The 19170-nt window shown below is 38.5% G+C and overlaps 1 protein-coding gene across 6 annotated transcripts in view; it reads left to right on the top strand.

Moving 5' to 3' along the window:
* Nucleotides 1-19170, top strand: part of SEMA5A (semaphorin 5A) — a 493544-nt gene that overhangs the window by 215509 nt on the left and 258865 nt on the right. For all 6 annotated transcript variants that reach the window (XM_064375855.1, XM_064375856.1, XM_064375857.1 and 3 more), the window contains one exon: nt 9038-9083. In XM_064375855.1, the coding sequence (XP_064231925.1) occupies nt 9038-9083 (46 nt within the window). The remainder of the gene's footprint in view (nt 1-9037; nt 9084-19170) is intronic.

Here is a 19170-nt window from a genome sequence, read left to right as displayed (position 1 = left end):
AAGAATTAAAGCATAATGACATTTAAACTATTAGTGTAATTATTAACAATATGGATTAGTAACTTTTACCCTAAATCTATTTGTGGGAAAATATTTTTCTGATTTCATATCCCTGGGATGTGCTGGCAGCATTGTTCTAGTTATTGCCTGCCATTAAAACGCATCTTCGTTATTTCATTCCACTTGCTAAATCATAGGAGACTATCCATCTGTTTTTGTACCTTTTAATCTTGGTATTTAAACAAATAAGAATGCTATTAAAATGGTTTGATCTCGGTTTTAATGTGTTCTTTGAAATTTATTTCTAATAACCAAGACTTTTAAGAAGCTCGAAATGCTCTTTTTGGGATAGGAAATGAAGGAAGTTAGTATGATTCTGGGAGAATGGGTACCGGGCACATATAACAGCGTAACAGCAACAAAAATTAAATTATAATTATTTTAACATTTTATAGCCCAAAGGACACATATTTGCTATTTTTGAGGAGGATAGAAAAAATTTTGACTGTATAGGAGATAGCTAATCACATTACTGTATTATAAAATTGTTGCCATATTTTAAAATATTTTAGAAAAAATTAACAAAAGAATTAAAAACTGTGATTTAAATGTCTTCTATTTAAATATAATGTTATACTGTTTGGAATGGCTTTGTAATTTTGAAATTTAATTAGCCTCTGAGAGACCCATTAAAAATTACATGAAGAGACATTTTTTAGGATAGTTATGACCACAAAATAAAAAAACTCCTAGAATTTGCTTACAGCCAACCAGCATAATGAAGTCTTAGAAATCACAATATACATAGGTTGGTGAATTATATGAATTGATTACATGATTAAATTAAATCTTTATATTCTTTAAATATTATCCTTATATTCTTTATTGATTTGATCACGATATAAACATTTACATTTAGATAATTAAACTAATTTTACAACAACATTTTGTGTTTTAAAGGATATAGTTACTATTTTTTCCATTGATTGATTGATTGATTGAGACAGTCTTGCTCTGTAGCCCAGGCTGGAGTTCAGTGACAGGACTCTGCTCAGTGCAACCTCTGCCTTTTGCATTCCAGGATTCTTGTGCCCCAGCCTCCAGAGTAGCTGGGATTACAGTTGCACACCACCATGCCACCCTGACCAACATGGCAAAAACCCGCCCCTACTAAATATACAAAGTAGGAGTAGGTTTTTGCCATGTTGGCCAGGCTGGTCTCGAATTCCCAATCTCAGGTGATCTGCCCGCCTCAGCCTCCGTCATTCCTGTAATCCCAGCAGTTTGGGAGGCCGAGGCAGACAGATCACCTGAGGTCAGTAGTTTGAGACCAGCCTGGGCAACACAGCGAAACCCCATCTCTACTAAAAATACAAAAAATTAACCAGGCATGGTGGCATGTGCCTGTAATCCCAGCTGCTCCGGAGGCTGAGGCACAAGAATCACTGAATGCAGGAGACAGAGGTTTCAGTGAGCCGAGATCCCACCACTGCACTCCAGCCTGGGTGACAGAGCAAGACTCCATCTCAAACATATTTTGTAATCTTCAAAAGTCTTATCAGTGCAATTAAAAATGTGGGTATCATGTCATTACTTGAAGCTCTGTTGTGCCAGTTAGATGTTGACAGCAGTGAGGATGGAAGGAAACTTGCAGTGAAGAAAGGATTTGGGCAGGAAGCTGGGGCAGGCAGGAGAGACTGGGTTTTCAGATGTCAGCACTCCGACTTCCCCCGCTGGCTCATGGGCAGTGTATGTTTTATCTTCAGATTGTTTTATGACAGCCTTGATCTAAACTTTTATTAAACAACAACAAACATTTCTATCAACATTGTTAAAATGTCTTTATACATTTACTTGACTTCTGCCTTCATCTGCTGTAGTACAAAATACAAATCTACCTTCCTTAATTCTTTTTTTCTCAGTTATAAGCCAGCCTTAACTCACATGTTCAATAGAAACTTGCAACTTTTCTTAGATTTTATAGTCATATTCATCAGAGACCAAATGAGTTATTCTAAGAGAATGTCATTTTAAAACACCTGTGTCTTTCATAATTAATGGAGGTCAAAGTTAAGTTTTATAGTGTCTCTAGATGAAATGAGTCATTTAGTTAATATGCTCATGATGGCTCAACCGTTTCTTTAATGCCGGCTGCATTTTATTACTTTACATGAAGATACAAATGAACTTCATCTATTAAGATCCCCACTGCTCCCTCAGAGGATATATTGTTGTGTTTAGTGATTTGCTTCTAATAGGCCACTGGGGGAAGTGATGGGACCCAGGAATGAGTTATTCAATCTTAGTAAGAAGGAAACTTTGGAGAAGATGTAGAAACCCCACTCAGGTGTCTAGTGGGGAAACGATGAATGGGCTTCAATATTGTGATTCTGCATCTGCCAAATGTAATAGCTTCATGATTTGAATTATTCAGTCCATTGGATCTATGTACTCCTCATATATTATTGCTCCTAAAAGAAATCTGGTTTATTGCATGTGAATGTGCAACGTCAAATTTTATTCCATGGCATTTGAAAAAAAGAAAAAAAAGTAGATCCACACCAAGGGAAGAAAAACTCATATTTTTATTTACTATAGCCATAAAACTGAAGTGTTACACTTTGGCAAACTCTTGCTTTTCACTTTCGTAATGACAGGGGAAAAACAGAAATATAGAATCGCTCCCCCAAGCTATACAACTAATACATTCTAAGAATCTAATCTCTTAACCTCTAGCACTACTGCCATTTTCCCTGAAGAATGGCAATATTCCTTATTACTACCTGTTTACATCTAGGGGTGTCGTGAAGATTAATGAGATCACTTCAATGCTTTGGGTTGCTCAAAGCATTGCCCTATTAGGGAGACTGACCCTACGTGCAACATTTGGTTAGCATTTCCAGTTGGCCAGAAGCCAGAAGCATTACTCCTTCGTGTTGGAAAGGCTGGTGGCCTTTCTCGTGAACCTCACGTATATTGTTTTCCCTCCTCTGTGCTCACACAATTGCAAGATAAAGTGGTTGCCTCTCCTGTAATACCCTGGAGGACGGCCACTTGCAGGGTTCCATAGATCTTACTTTAGTGAGTGAGTGGCCCAACATCTGGGAATATCAATTTTTTACTCCTTTAGAAGATTTTCTTTCTTTTTGTAACCTTTAACTTCATAGGTCACTGACCTAAACTGTGATGGATCAAGCTGTCTTGAGAGATTTCAGGTTCCTCATGTTGCCAGCTGGTTTGGAATTTTTTCTACAGTAAAAATGTATTTGGAGTTGTATGTGGGGCCAAGTAGTTTGAGGAAAGGGATTTAAGAATAGCAGAATCCACACTGTATTTTGTCAGATTCCTAGGTTCTTGGGATGTGGTTAGGGAATTCCACAGATGTTTTACTTATGGTTTATCTTCTAAAGTATTGCTTAAAATAGCTGAAAACTGTAATAAATAAGGTGAATATTAAACTGTTTATGTAGTGAGGCATTTGACTACTTGGGTTTTACACAGACCATAGTTATTTATTAAACAAATATTTAGGCCTGATATGGTGTCTCATGCCTGTAATCCCAGCACATTGAGAGGCTGAGGCAGGAGGATCACTTGAGCTCAGGAGTTCAAGACCAGCCTGGCCAACCCCATCTCTATCAAAACTATAAAAATTAGCCAGGAGTGGTGGCACGTGCCTCAAATGCCAGCTACTAGGGAGACTGAGGCAGGAGAATTGCTTGAACCCAGGAGGCGGAGGTTGCAGTGATCCAAGATCACATCATTGCACTCCAGACAGGGCAAAGAAGCGAAAATTCATCTCAAAAAAACCCCATAAATATTTAAAAGCACCTACGAACTCTGTGACTTAAAAATCAAACTAAAAGCAACAAAAATATAACCAATAAACTGTCATGAATATACACATTATATAGATGTTGATGCTGTGTAAGATTATAAATAGTTCTGATAACTGGAGTTTTAAAATTTTTAAGAAAGCTTCATCAACTGATTTTATTGTTAACAAATACGTAAGTACTTATTAAATGAATTATACTATTAAAGAATTATTGTATATATTTTATATGTTGAGGTTTCATTTAAGATTATTTTGAAATAAGTTACTGAGTTGTGAAAAATAACACATGAAAAATGCTTCTCAGGAAATTATTTGAATTTGCCATAATAAAAAGATTTTTTGTTAGATGGCCATTTATTCATAGAACTTTGTTAGGCATTGTGTATATCTAAAGATCATCACAGTCTTTAGGGAATTTTTATTATTTAAATATATTGGCATAATTGTGTCATTTCTTTCTTTTCATAAGTTAAGAAATAGGGCTATTCTTAGAATCAGATACAAGCAGGAAGTTATTCAGGCAAAATAAAAAAGGAGAAAAGAGGTGCCATTTGAACAGCCAGACCCCTCAGCTCAGACTCTTCTCCTCATGGGGAGACATACATCACAGCCAGATCACAGTCCCAGAGATGAAAATTGATAGCCTAGATCAAACGTTTGCTATTAGCAGAACTAAGACTTGAATTTTCTTAAAATGATTTTGAAATGTTCCTGTAAATGACCAGTGAAGATATGAAATACTTGCAGCATAAGAACCGTTACTGCCTATGTTTCTGTGTGTGTGCATGTTTAGTGCAGGTGAAACCAGGAAGAGGACATTGAATGACTAACTGGTGAGGCCATGAGGCACAATGGGACACAAGGGACACCAAGACCAGGGGTCTTGTTTCCAGTCCCAGGATTTTCTCTGAAGCCTTACAATCTTGGACAAATCACCCTGTACCTTTTAATTTATAGAAGTTTCCTCATCTATAAATTTTGGGGGGTTAAAATAATCACCTATAAAATAATCATCTATAAAATTGAGAATGGGTTAAAATAATCAATGGTTATCTTGCAACCCTGAAAATAATACAAAAAGAAAAGGTTAAATCCTCTGGTGCTTCCCTTCCTGGGGTTATGGTTATGGTGGTGGTGGGGGTGATGATATTTCATAGTTACTGTGCTATTTTTCCTAGTAAGTGTGCCCCTCTTTCCTCTCTGCCCCTTTCTTTCACCTACTGAACACCTCTGCCGTACTGATTTGATATTACTGATGAGATAATTGGAAGGACACTATAGTTCTCAGGTATTTGGAAGGAGAAGAGGTAGATGGTTGAAATCCACTAGCAATGTTCCTGGAGAGGAGGGGTACCTTTACAGCCTGTTGGAACTTGAGAAGCAGGAAAGTAATGACCAGAAGAGTCGTGTTTGCTTAGGGAGATGTGGACTGAGAATGTGGCATATTTGTTATTTTAAGCCAATATCCTCTCCTATTGAAAAACACCTGAAAGCTGGAACCAGGTGTTGCGGACAATGATCTCTGTGCCTCTTCAGTCCCCTCCCCAAGTGGAGAGAGAGCTCTTTAGTTGACCTGCACAGAACTCTACAGAGCACTGCAGACTCTGCTATCATCTTTTCTCAAAGAGCCTGAGGGCACTTCCAGCTCTTCCTCTGTGTGTGACAACTTCTTTTCAAGAAAGTTCCTGGAGACACATACCATAGTGTGAACATACATGTGTACATGTATGTGTGTGAGCATGCAAGAGAGACAGAGAGAGTGAACCATGGGATATCACCAAAACGCCTAGGTAATTCATTTACTAAATGAATGAGTTTCTTTTATTGGAAACATTTACTGAAGAAGTCTTTCTTAAAATTGCCAGTGGGTTGAAAAGTAGGACAACTGGATTTCAGGACCAATGACAAAATAAACATAGAAGTTGGCACCATTAATTGATGCTTACAATGGATCAGACTTCATTCTTAGTGTTTTTCTTAGATTTAAACCTCACAACAACCCTAGGGGATAGGTTTGATTATTAGCTCCATTTTACAGATGAAAAGACTAAGGCATAGAGAAATTTTACTTACTTCCTGAGATTATATAGAGGCAGAACTCTAGCTTTTGCATGGATATTCTTAACCACCAGGTAATACTACCACTCATAGCAGAGGGGCAGCCTCCTGAAACCAGAAAGTCCATGGGAAAATATATGAGGGTGGGGAGCTGAGCTCCTCATAGAGGCCATGGGTGTACAGAGGCCAGTAATTTCCCTGGTGCCACTGTGTCCTAGTCCGTTCTCACACTAATATAAAGAAATACCTGAAACTGGGTAATTTAGAAAGAAAATAAGTTTAATTGATTCACAGTTCTACATGGCTGGGGAGGCCTCAGGAAACTAGTAATCATGGTAGAAGGTGAAGGGGAAGCACGCTTGGGCCTTCTCACATGGCGGGAGAGAGAAATGCAAGCAGGGGAAATGCCGATGGTTATAAAACCATCACATCTCATGAAACTCACTCACTATCATGAGAACAACATGAAGCAAGCTGCCCCCATGATCCACTCACCTCCTACCAGGCCCCTCCCTGGACACATGGGAGTCATGGGGATTAAAATTTAAGATGAGATTTAGGTGTCACACTGGTAAGTCCCTCTTCTGAAAGACTTCTCTCTCTCTCTCTCTCTCTCTCTCTCTCTCTCTTTCTGTGTGTGTGTGTGTGTGTGTGTGTATGTGTGTGTGTGTAGATTTCTCACTTCCCGTAGAGGAGGTGTGCTGGTTTCTGTGTCACATTGGGTGAGAGCTTGGCAAATGCTGAAATGCCAGTCAGCCTCCAGTGGCACCTATGGGCTGCTTCAACATACTCTTCCATATATGCACCAAGTTCACATTTGTTTCTCTGAAAATGACTTTCTGTTGTTGGGACAGGATCTCTCTCTCTTGCCCAGGAAGGAGTTCAGTGGCAGGATCATGGCTCACTGGAGCCTTGACCTCCCAGGCTCAATTGATCCTTCCACTTCAGCCTCCTGAGTATCTGGGACTACAAGCACTCACCACTACGCCTGGCTAATCTTTGTGTTTTTTTCTTTTTTTTTGTAGAGATGAGGTTTCCCTGTGTTGCCTAGGCCTGTCTAGAACTCCTGGGCTCAAGTGATTAGCCCACCTTAGCCTCCACAGTGCTGGGATTACACGCCAGTGTGCCTGGCCTGCAGCTGACATTTCTGTTGGATTCCTAGACTTCTCATGGCACCGACTGAATCAAAAGATTTTCTGTAATTTTCCCTCCCCTCAAAGGTATCCTTAACCTGATTCTGAAAAAAAGGCTGTAGCATTTTAATAAAGAACAGGGGAGCTTTTCCTGAAATGGCTTTGTGATGGAGGTGGCATGTGCCAATCAGTGCTCCTGGGAGCTTCTCTCGGGATATATCAGAAATGAGATTGGCAAGGTGGAAGGAGTGGAGTGAAGAGACAGTTGCTGTGGTTTGTGGGAGGCAGTTTTCACTCAGTTCAGAGATGCGGTACCCCCATGTTGGGGGGCAAATTGTGTGAAACCTGAATGCCCAGGAGGCAATGCCTGGATTCGTGAGACTACCTGAAGGTGAGCCTAGTCCCCCCTTCATCCTGCAGCTGTGGGTGTGCATGTGCTCCTGGATGTCAGCTTCCTTGGAGGCTTTGTCCTCCCTAACTCTGTCCATAACCATAGGGATGTTTCTTGGTCATCTCAACGTTATGCCCTTGGGTTGCTTTGGCTGTCACTTGTCACTGCTACTGCGACATGTGTCCAGCCCTTCCACGATAGTGAAAATAATCATTTATGTCTTATTGGTGTTGTAAAATTTCTCTCTTTGTGCCATAGAAGTGACCTTGGATGAGCTCATTAAAATAATATCCTTGGCTTCTTGGAGATTTTGCCTCATGCTCATTTGCATCTTAGAGTTTGCTTTCCATTATATGCCAACATCTACTTGCCATTATTATTTGCACTTAGGCTGGCTTTCTCCTCCCTTCCTCTTTGAGGTGCTGCTGGTGCACACTCCCAGCCCCCATCTTCCCATTTACATGATGCCAGATTTCAGTTAGAGGTCGAAGCAAAGCATACTGACGGAGGTTATGAGTTGTTTTTGAAACCTACAACACTAAATTCCAAAGCCTGGTGTAACTAATATATATCTTTTTACCCTGTGCTCTACTGATCTCCATTGTTCTTCCCCTTTGTTGTTGAAATTGATAGTTTTCTTATCTTTGATTTCCTGTTTTACACTTGGGGAGTGAAACTGATTCTTTGAAGCCCTTGATGTCATCAGTTTCCTTTGGGCAGACTGCCACATTCATATTTCTTTTCTTTTGTTTTTTTTTTTTTTTAAACCAACTCACATACACTGCAAATTATATTTATTTATTTATTATTTATTTATTTATTTTTGAGACAGGGTCTCACTCTGTCACCCCAATTGGAGTGCAGTGGTGCGATCACAGCTTACTGCAACCTCCACCTACTAGGATCAAGGAATCCTCCTGCCTCAGCCTCCCGAATAGCTGGGACTATAGGCATATGCCACTATGCCTGGATAATTTTTGCATTTGTTATAGTCAGGTTTTGCCATGGTTCCCAGGAGCCTGGGAACCTCCGCCTCCCAGGATCAAATCATCCTCCTGTCTCTGCCTCCCAAAGTGCTGGGATTACACATGTGAGCCACCATGCCCGGCCCAAGTTCATATTTCTAAACTTTTATTACATGCTGAATCCATCCAACAGGGTAGAGTACTGTGAACCTCAGAGCATTGTTTGAATTCAAACTCTTAATTATAAAACATGATGAATTTAGGTGATGATTAAAAACAAAGACCTATGAGGAATAGTTTTACATCATCTTGCTTAAGTGAAACTCGGTTTCAGACCAGAATGCCCATGTCTTTTTATTTATTCCATATAGATCAAGAGAGCCACTTAATGCCTCACACTTACCGTGGTCATGTACACACCCCCCGCTTATTCGTTAGCTTTCTCACCAATCTCATAGGTGTATTTGTTGACATCTTGAACGCCTCTTTGTACTCTAAGTTCCAAGGAAAGCCGTGCTAAACATATCCTTAGAAGGAAGATGCTTTGGAAGCCAAAATCATTATTTTATTTTCTTTGTTCTTGAAATTTTTATAAACTCTAACTTTTTGAGATCTATTGAAAATAAAACTGCTCTCTTTTTGTATTTTGTAGAAACTACCTCTTCAGGTTGCAGCTCGAGGATCTGTCTCTTATCCAGGTAGGTGCAATTTATTTTTCTCAAGCTTTCATTTTCCATCCCAATTAACTCACTGTTTGAGGGGATGAAGAAAGATGCATGAAAAGGTGTTAATCCAGGCTGAGCAGGGGCTCATTTCCTTAGCCGGTCAGGCTGCAGGACTAAGGTTGCCCTACTTGTTAAGAGTCATCACCTCCCTTAATTCCCAATTAGCCTCCTCCTCCTGACAGGTGGCCCTCTTTGTTCCATGGATGTGATCTTGATTTTTTTCTTCCTTAGATGAGAGACCATTCAAGGAACATTACCTCAAAGCCTGGGCACATTCCTTTTCCCACAGTTACAGCAATCTCCAGTTATTCAGTTTGATGCATTCAGGCATTATATTCTTATAAAACAGCTTTGTTTTCTCTTTATAATTATTTTAACATAAATATGAATACATGGGTTAAAAGCTACCTGTAGCAAAGAATAAAAGGTAATAGATCAAAATGCAACTTACCTTCTTGTATTGTTGCAGTTTGGACAATGGGTCTGAGATCTTGTGCTTGAATGAAGTATTTATTTTAGTAGCAGATCTGAGCCACAAAAGCCTAGTCTTCCCTCTAGACTTTAAAAAGGGTCTCCTAGAAAATGAGAGATTTAAGACACAAACACCTTCATCACCAAGATTCTGAAACTCCCTATGGACTATGCCAGAATCTTGGGCCTGTGTAGAATTTGGAAAAAGTTCTTCAACCAATTTTATTCTCACTCGCTTGTACTAGACCTCTAAGAGGTGATTGGGGAGGATTTTATATTATTTTATTCTCTCTTTAATGCTGCTACTTGCAAACATTCGGGGAACTTCAGAGCTAGGTTTTAATATTAGATCTATCTTTTATTCAGCAGGGTCTTAATATCAGCCAATCCCACAGTCAAAGTTAATACGGATAAAAAGCAAGGGCTTTGAAGACACATTGACCTGACTTGTGATCTAGTTTTATGACTTCTAGTAGTTATTGGTTCCTCCTCTGTGAATGGCCACAAGTCACTATCAATTCCATATTAGCATGGTGAAAATTAAGGAAGACATTCAAGAGATAAAACATAGCAATTTATGAGCAATTTTTAAATATTTTTTCTTTTTAAAAGTGATAATAAATAATAAATCTCCATTGTAATAGTTTTATCACAATTGACAAAAATGTCTTTCCACTGCAATTTAGTATATAACTGGAGTCTTTACTTGAGCTAATTGAGTGGTAAAATTATGAATTTATTTTTAAGAAATCAGAATGATCAGCAATTTGAAGACATTATCTTTAGTGAAATAAACCAGGCCCAGAAAGACAAATACTGCAAGATCTCACGTAGATGTGACATCTACAGAAGACAAACTCTTAGGAGCAGAGAGTGTACTCGGAGTTTCCAGGGGCCCAGAAGGTCAGGGAAGGTCTTAGGGAGATGTTGGTTTAAGGACAAATAGTTCCAGTTAGAGAAAGAAATAAGTTAAAGAGATCCATTGTATGACATGATGACTATAGCTAATAACAATGTACGATATGCTTGAAAATTGCTGAGAGAGTACATTTCAAATCTGCTCACCCCCAAAATAAATAAATAAATAAATGAATAAATAAATAAAGTATGTGAGATACCTGCACGTTAATTAGCTTGATTTAGCCATTTCACAATGTATACATATATCAAAGTCATGTTATACACCATCAATGTATAAAATTCTTGCCAATTCAAAAAAGAATGATCAAGAATTTAATGAAAATGCCATATTAAATATTGTTTTAGATAGTCTTTTATAAAAGTATATCTTTTAGTAGATAGAAACTACGTTATACTCATTTTGTTTCTCATGGCATAATATGCTCTCTGGCATATCACATGTGTTAAAAAATGAGCTGTGTAGATCTGTGTGTGCACAAACATAAATTTACATATGCACATTCGTTCCCAAGTTTGCTAGCTCTGTCAGCAGAGAGGGTTTAGAAACGCTGTCTGAGTAGCAGTGTCATACTTGACACACATTACTCTGTTTCTAAACTTAGTTCTCCATGAAAACAAATGAGGGAGTCTTTGAGAAGAGACTTAATCAAGAGTTGGGCGGGGAAAACTCAGATAAGACTGGAAGAGCTTGTTTCACAAACTAAGGAAAATATTAAAAGAATGGTGAGGGTGTGTCACAAGAAACTAGGAGCCAGCTTGAAGTGGACGCACCAAAGAAATCTGAGACAATTTGATTGTCAAAATCTATAATACTAGTAGCTGATTATAACATATTGAATAACATAAGAATCCATGAGCAGATACCAACATGAAACATAAATGAATGAATAAATAGGGCAGAAGGGACTGCTATTTCTTTTTGTAAAATGCAAACTAGTAAGTATTGAAAGAATAATTTAATTAGAAGATTTGACAACCATTATACTAAAAATTGATTTAGGCAAAAGTGATCAATGGATGCCAAAATGTATGGGTCAGAGTTTGATGACAACCAGGATAGTTATTAACATACAGTCTTAAAAGAGATAAAACATGGAAATTTATCAATAATTTGTTACTGTTTTTAATGTTTAAGTGATAATAATAAATAAATCTCCATTTTAATAGTTTTATCACAATTGACAATAAATTATCTTTCCACTGCAATTTAGTATATAACTGGAGTCTTTCTTTGAGCTCATTCAGTGGTAAAATTATGAATTTACCATAACTCATAATTACCTATTGACATATAACTTACCTATATGATACGTATTCATTACAACAGGAAAACTTACAACTTGTTAGTAAAGAAACCTAGCAAATAGCCCGTAATCAAATAGTCAAAGGTCAAGGGTAACTTCACCAGCGATGGGACAGAGTCCAGTGATTTGATGCACAGAGAGTACAGCAAGATGTCCTTGATATTTCAGCCAAAAAACATAACCAAAATTATGACTAATAACCTTCTCATGAGGAACCATCAGATCCACTGAAGGACATCCTACAGAAAAGTGGCTTCTACCCTTCAGATATCACAGAGTCATGACAGGTATGCAAAGAGTAAATAATAGAACAAATAGACATGGGGATCAAATGCAATACTTGACCCAAATTGAATCTTGGAACAGATGTGTTTTTCCTTACTATAAAGGACATTACTGGAACAACTGGAAAAATTCAAACGTGTGGATAAGATGGCATAAATGTATTAATATTTGCTGATTTTGATAACTGTGATGTAGCAGAATGTCATTGTTTTTAGAAAAACATGCTAAAATATCTAGGGGTGATGGATATCATTTCTGCAACATATCAAAATGGCTTTTAAAATTGTTATACACATACATACACAGAAGCTATACGTGTGTGCAGAGGGAAAAACAATAAAGCAAATGTGATACAGTGTTAACAGGGGAATCTAGGTTAAGGGCTTATGAGAGTCTATTGTGATACTTTTGCAAATTTTACCGACATTATGTCCAAATAAATAAATGTAAAAAATGGGGAGATGTATTTCCATTAACTCGTGTGTATATGTTTTGTGAGGTCAAGGAAACTTATCATACTTTTCTCAGCATTGCTTCCCTTTGTCATGGCTGCCTTCACTGGAAATCAGGTTGAGGTTATTGATGGGATTGGTGAGCTATTATTGAAGTGTAGAAGCCCATCAGTGTCACTGCCTGGTGACAGCTTAGTCTACTGACATGGCACCACACAAGACAACAGCAACTTTCTGAACTGTGGTTTTGAAAATGCAGCTGTAATAACAGAGGTCAGACTGCTGTACCATTAGTGGAAAGCAGGACAGTTCGGCTTTTTCATATTCTATGGCTGTGTATGCAGTTCTGTAGCCTACTGTTTACTTAGCCTGGAGAGAGAAAGCCGGCAATTCTTCATGACACGCATTTTTTTTTTTTTTAAATATAACACGTCTCCAGCAAAGAGGTCTTGTTGGTTTCTATGAATATTTTATTTTAATTTACATGACAGTTCTGAAGGGTAACAGAAAGGAATAAGCACACTGGTAGACAAAGAGTGTTATAATAGTGCCATCTGATAGAAGCACCATGTCAGCCAAATAGGTGATTAAAGATGATCTGCTAGGCACACTGACGAAAGTACAAAGAAGCTAGGGAAATTACTACTAATAGTATACTTTACTACCTCTTTATATCCAAAATATTTCAACTTCAGCGTACAATCATTATAAGAAATTAATGATCTGTTCACTTTATTTTTTTGGAACTCAGTGTTCAAACCCCAGTGTGTGTTTTATACTTCCAGCACATTTGGACATGGACTAGCCAGAGTTGAAGTGTTCCGGGTGGCTGGTGCACTCCATTGGAAAGCAAAGTTTTAGATAATAAATGACAGAACATTTGACTTGTGTGCCTTCAGTTATTGCACAGAAAGATTGTTTTCTATCGCAAATCACGAGGGTGGATTTGTATCTCTCAGGTTAATATTTTTCTCCTTTTCTGTCTCCAGAGTTAAAAATTATTGTTTAAATGTGGCAAAATGATAAAACTGAGATCAAGGAGGACAACCAATTTCAAGAACACTGGAGACAATGAGAATTGATTGTGGTTCACCAGTAGCCTGCCTTTCTTCCTTCCTTCCTTCCTTCCTTCTTTCCTTCCTTCCTTCCTTCCTTCCTTCCTTCCTTCCTTCCTTCCTTCCTCCCTCCCTCCCTCCCTCCCTCCCTCCTTTCTCCCTCCCTTTCTTTCTTTCTTTCTTAATATTTTATTGCATATTAGGTTTTGTGGTACATGTGAAGAACATGCAGGATTGTTGCATAGGTACACAGATGGCAGTGTGGTTTGCTGTCTTCCTCCCCATCACCTATATCTGACATTTCTCCCCATGTTATCCCTCCCCAACTCCCCACCCTCCACGTCCCTCCCCTAGTTCCCCCCACAGACCTCAGTGTGTGATGCTCCCTTCCCTGTGTCCATGTGTTATCGTTGTTCTACACCAGCCTATGAGTGAGAACATGTGGTGTCTGATTTTCTGTTCTTGTGTCAGTTTGCTGAGAATGATGGTTTCCAGGTTCATCTGTATTTAACACTAGACAAGGTTTCCTTGGGTCCTGCCCATCTGCGGGACAGAGATCGACCTCCAGGTGGCAGTTTGCATTCCCTGTGTCTCTCATCACCTGGAGGCAGTTTCTACCTGGTCTGGTCATGCCATGCTGCATATTGTTTTCCAAACTCTATAGGCTATTTTCCAACTTGGAGCATTTGCTGTGGCTGTCATGTCTCAAACACCTTCACCCTATTCATCTTCGTCTTCATGGGGAAAAAGACTGCCTATCCTCAAGTTTCACTTGAGATATCACCTCTTTCTAACCCATCCTGTGCCTGTTTGGCTGGTGACCCTCGGAGGTGTTTCAGCCTCAAAGCCTTTATTTCTGACTAGTACTTACTGCTTCATGTTGAAATTCATTCTGTGTGCTGACAGAAGTGTTTCCTTTCTTTTTACATGTTCAGAATTAGATTAGATTATTAGATTAGGTTACCTGGAAGGCGGTAGAATGAAAACAGACAAGTTTTAATCCCTTGGTATTTAATTCGCTCATTATTTCCTAACCTTTTTAAACTTAACACTAATGGAGTGGGAGGTAGACATCATATTTTTGTGCCTAAATTCAAGAAAATAAAAGTAACGTTAACCCAGAAACTAGAACAATAAGAAATGCCTTTGGAAGAGACATCCTGAAACACACGTGTGCATACTGTCACCACAGGGGACAATTCTTGGGTGAGACAGGCAATTCCTGAGGGATACATTCATTCCTTACATACCAACCACTTGTCTTCTCAATACTGCTTTATAATTTTCCTCTGTCCCAAATTTTTCTCCTGCCTTGACATCGGTTTAGCAACAATGATGAGAAAGCAGATGTTGAAAACTGATTCTTTTTTTTTACATTCATAGAATTCTAGGGACCCCACTGCATCGTCCCTTGTCAACTGCCCTGAGATCCAGGGTGCTACTTTCCGTCCAGCAGCCAACACACTCCCTGGCTGCAGTAGGAGCACGGGGACAGCACCTTAGTGCATCCTCTCCACTCCCCTCCCACCATTCCCCGACCTCATGATAGCTATCAATGCACCGTCACACATGGTGGCTCCACTCTGTACAACCATGCAGAAATTCAATGATGAGAAAAATAGGCTTTTGTGGGGTGGCTTCCAAAGGAGAAAACTCACTTCCAAATCAGGTTGCCTGATAAATCTGGTGCAAGGAACATTTTGGACACAGAGTCAACAGTACTTCAAATCGGAAGTGTCTTTCCTTTTGCCAAAAAAGTCATGTCTTTTTGATAAACTCAACTCAACTAAACATCATTGGTGGAGTTGCTAAAGCCATGAATATTAAAACTCAACTCAACTAAACATCATTGGTGGAGTTGCTAAAGCTATGAATATTTGAGCAGGAACTGGGATATAGTTACTCTGTTACCCTGAGTGAATGTTACCTGTTTGAGGTAAATCTCTTAGCATGGCCATATGAATATACACGTATAAATATACCATGAAGTAAAATGGGTGTATTTGGAATATTTATTATGATTTTCTGACAGGTACGTGTAAACATATTAAGAGAATATATCTCAGCACTTAAAGACCAAGATTGCTTTTAATTTAAAGAAATAAAACCTGTTTATCGTCAATGACTGGAGAATCAAATATTAATTCATTTTTATTTATAAGACACCTTTTTGCTCAGAGGCTGTGATAATTTTTTTTTTTTTTTTTTTTTTTTTTTTTTTGCAACTCACTGCATGCTGAAGTTTAGCCATCTCATATTGAAAACCAATCATTTTCAGGCAGAGTGATGGTTGACCATAATTTGTTTCTTCTATCTCATGTCATAATAACAGGTTCAAATCTTCAGCATCAGTTTTCTACTTGCTTTGTCATGGAGGTTATTTTATAAGAACAAAGCTTTTTGAAAAATACAAAAATGCAGCTGGCCTCAAGACTAATTCACACCATTTGCCCATCTGGGATCCTACCACAGATGGTTGGACGTAGATGCTCATTGAACAGAGTTCTTAAAACACAAAGAGGCTGCAACTCATTTAACCTCACTGTCTTCCTAAAATTCTTTTGGGAAATAGCTTCAAATCCATTTTTATTTTGTTTTATTACTAAGGGAGAGAAATTCACTGCCTGTTTCTCACTCACAACTGCTGGGATAAGCAGAAAAATTGAAATCTGTGTTCCAATTTGCCACCTGCCTCTCTATGGTTTCTAAATTGAAAACTGTTAAATCTCTCTGACTACAGGATCAATATTGGTAGAGAATTCTCTCGAAAGTTAAAGTGGATGTTAACTTCTTTCCTGTATGTCTAGGGGGATTGAGTTTCAACGTGAGTCAAGTTTTAGACTAGAACTTCTCAACTCCTGACAGTTTTACCTTCTGGGAATGTTTGAAAATATCTGGGGACATTATTAGTTGTCACAGCTGGTGGGGGTAGCTTTGGCTGGCATCTAGTGGGTGGAGACCAGGGGTGGTACCGAACCCTCTACAATGCACAGAGCAGGACCTCACCATTGAGCAAAATTTACCCGGCTCTGAATGCTGATGGTGCCAATGTTGAGAAACCCTGTGTGAGATGATTGGTGCTTCAGTTTCCACAGGTTTTGAAGAAGCCATTTTCTAATCCATGACATTAAGATTACTTAATTGAACCTATAAGATATTCGATGTGCTTAGGGAATTTTTCTGTTTAAGTATCTTCATATATATATTGAATATGTATATATATGTCTTCATATATGTATGAAGAAATCTAAACACTAAAGATTCATAGTTTGCTCATATATATGTACATACACACACACACACACGCACAAACACGTGAGAATCTTTAGTGGCCAGTTCTAAAGAAGCTGCTGGGATTCTCGAGTTTAAATTATTTCCTATTACTAATATGAAATTAAATTTAAAAATAAATTGAGTCAATTTGTAATACCCTCTCTAGTGGGTCATAACACTATGATATAACTACCCTGTGTTGGAATTCTTCTGTATAATTTAAAGCATGATGTATTAATTAATAATTTAGAATAACTATTCCAATGAGATATTCACATTAATGTTTTAAATTATGTTTTATATTGTTGGACAAGGAGAGACTGGTCTCCCCCGCAGCTCTCAAAAATCATGATTATGAACTTCATTTCTTTTTGCTTTTCTTTATCATATGTTCTTAGTGTTGTACAAGTGTGTTTTAAAGATTATTTTTATTAAAATCCTTATGAGTTAGCATCTAAATAGTTAGCAACTAACTCTAGAGGTTAGCACCTAAGGTGTGTGGATCACAGTTAAAGTATTATTGAAACACAGCCATTCATCTGCATATTGTTGCCCTATAATAATAGTTAATAAAGTTTTATTTGGAATCCAGACACATTTTTTTTAACATACTCTCTATGGCTGCTATTCAGCTGACCTGACCAGTAGCAACAGAGACTGTCTGGCCTACCTAGCCTAAAATATAAACTATGTGGCTCTTCTTTTAAGAAAAAGTTTGTCACCTATTATGGTACCTAGTATTTAGCAAGTTCTCAATGAATATTTCCTGAATGGATGAATGAACACAGTATGACTCAGTCGTTTTTTTAGTTTATCAGTGTTTGATTGGCGTGTTTATTTGGACTCCCTGTGTAATAAGTACATGGACCCCTGTTGATCTTGACCCAGAAGTTGGTAACCTGAGACAGTGTAACCATTTCTCCTCAGATTCTAGGCTCTTATATCTGTTCCCTTGGTGAAGGTTTTCTGTCAAATGTTGTTTTATGTACCCACTTATTCAAACGTATTTACTCTACTTTTTAAATAACTTTCTGGAGGATTTATAGTTGATTATGTGTATTTTATGTAGATGAGGACAAAGATTTTACTAGTTTCAGAGAATACGTGCCAAGTTGAGTTAACTGCCATTGAAACAACTCCGCCCTCCCAGGAGCTGAACACTGACATGCAGAAGACTCATTCCTCCCTTGCAAGTCAGTCCAGTACTGTCTGTGGGCTTTGCTCCATGCTGCCATTCAGGATCACACAGTGGTCTCTACCGTACAGTGTCCCCGTCGTCATCCCGTGCCTCCAGGGGATGGGATGAAATAGGGGAGAAACACAAAGTCGAGTGGAGGATCATGCAAAGGATCATGCTGTGCCAGGAAGTGCATCCCTTGGACCCAAATTCCATTGGCCATAACTCAGTCACATAGCTTCAGGAAACTGCAAGGCAGGCTATGAAACGTGGTTTGTGTGCATCGAGACATTGACAGATATTAGCATTTTCTCCCCGTCAGTGCTTGGAAAAACAAGACTGGCCCCTGGGGATACACTTAACTTTTCTACCTTCATCCTGCCCTGCCATACCAGTCTAATTTTTTGTTACATACAAACAGATTTCTTCATGCTTCTAACGTTTCTGTAAATAACAAGCAGTAATACTTTGAACAAGCCACTTAACCTCTCTGACCTCAATTTTCTCTGTAGTACCTTTTAGAGAGGACAACCAAGAAGAAGAGTATACCAATCTACCCTGAATTCTCTGTCAGGATGAAATTTGTTATATGCACCATCCTTCCACTTACTCTTTCTTCTGTCATTGCTTAAGTAATGCCTGGATTCCTGTTTGTTTAAGGAAAACATTCCCTACTAATTTGAAGCTTGGCATTATGCTTATTTGATGTAATTCAATGACCTAATTTGTCATGAAATCATGATGACAGCAACAATAATAATAGCAGGCATCCCTCACCATGCCCTTACTCTGTTCTTGGCTCTTTGCAAGCATCATCTCATCTAGTTCTCCAGCAGCGCTAAAGTGGAGGTATTATTTTCAATGCAGTAGTAGAGGAGTTGGAAGTCTAGATGTTTATGTGATTTAGCCAAGATCAGCCAGCTGATGGGTGGTAGAGCTGGGATTTGGACCTGCATGTATAGGGCTCCTGAGGACAATTACTGCTTTATTGTACTCATTTGTACTGGCCACCATCTCACCTATAGTTGACATCAGACTTACAGTTAATATAACTTAATTTTTAACTGAAATTTATATATGGGTTTTAGGTCAGGTACTCTGGAAACACAGTCTGAGACAGTG

Source organism: Aotus nancymaae, unplaced genomic scaffold, assembly GCF_030222135.1.
Source record: "Aotus nancymaae isolate 86718 unplaced genomic scaffold, 86718_ANA_hifiasm-v0.15.2.pri h1tg000014l, whole genome shotgun sequence".
Classification (NCBI taxonomy): Eukaryota; Metazoa; Chordata; class Mammalia; order Primates; family Aotidae; genus Aotus; species Aotus nancymaae.
Note: the sequence above shows the minus strand (reverse complement) of the source record. Positions and strands in the feature narration are given on the sequence as shown.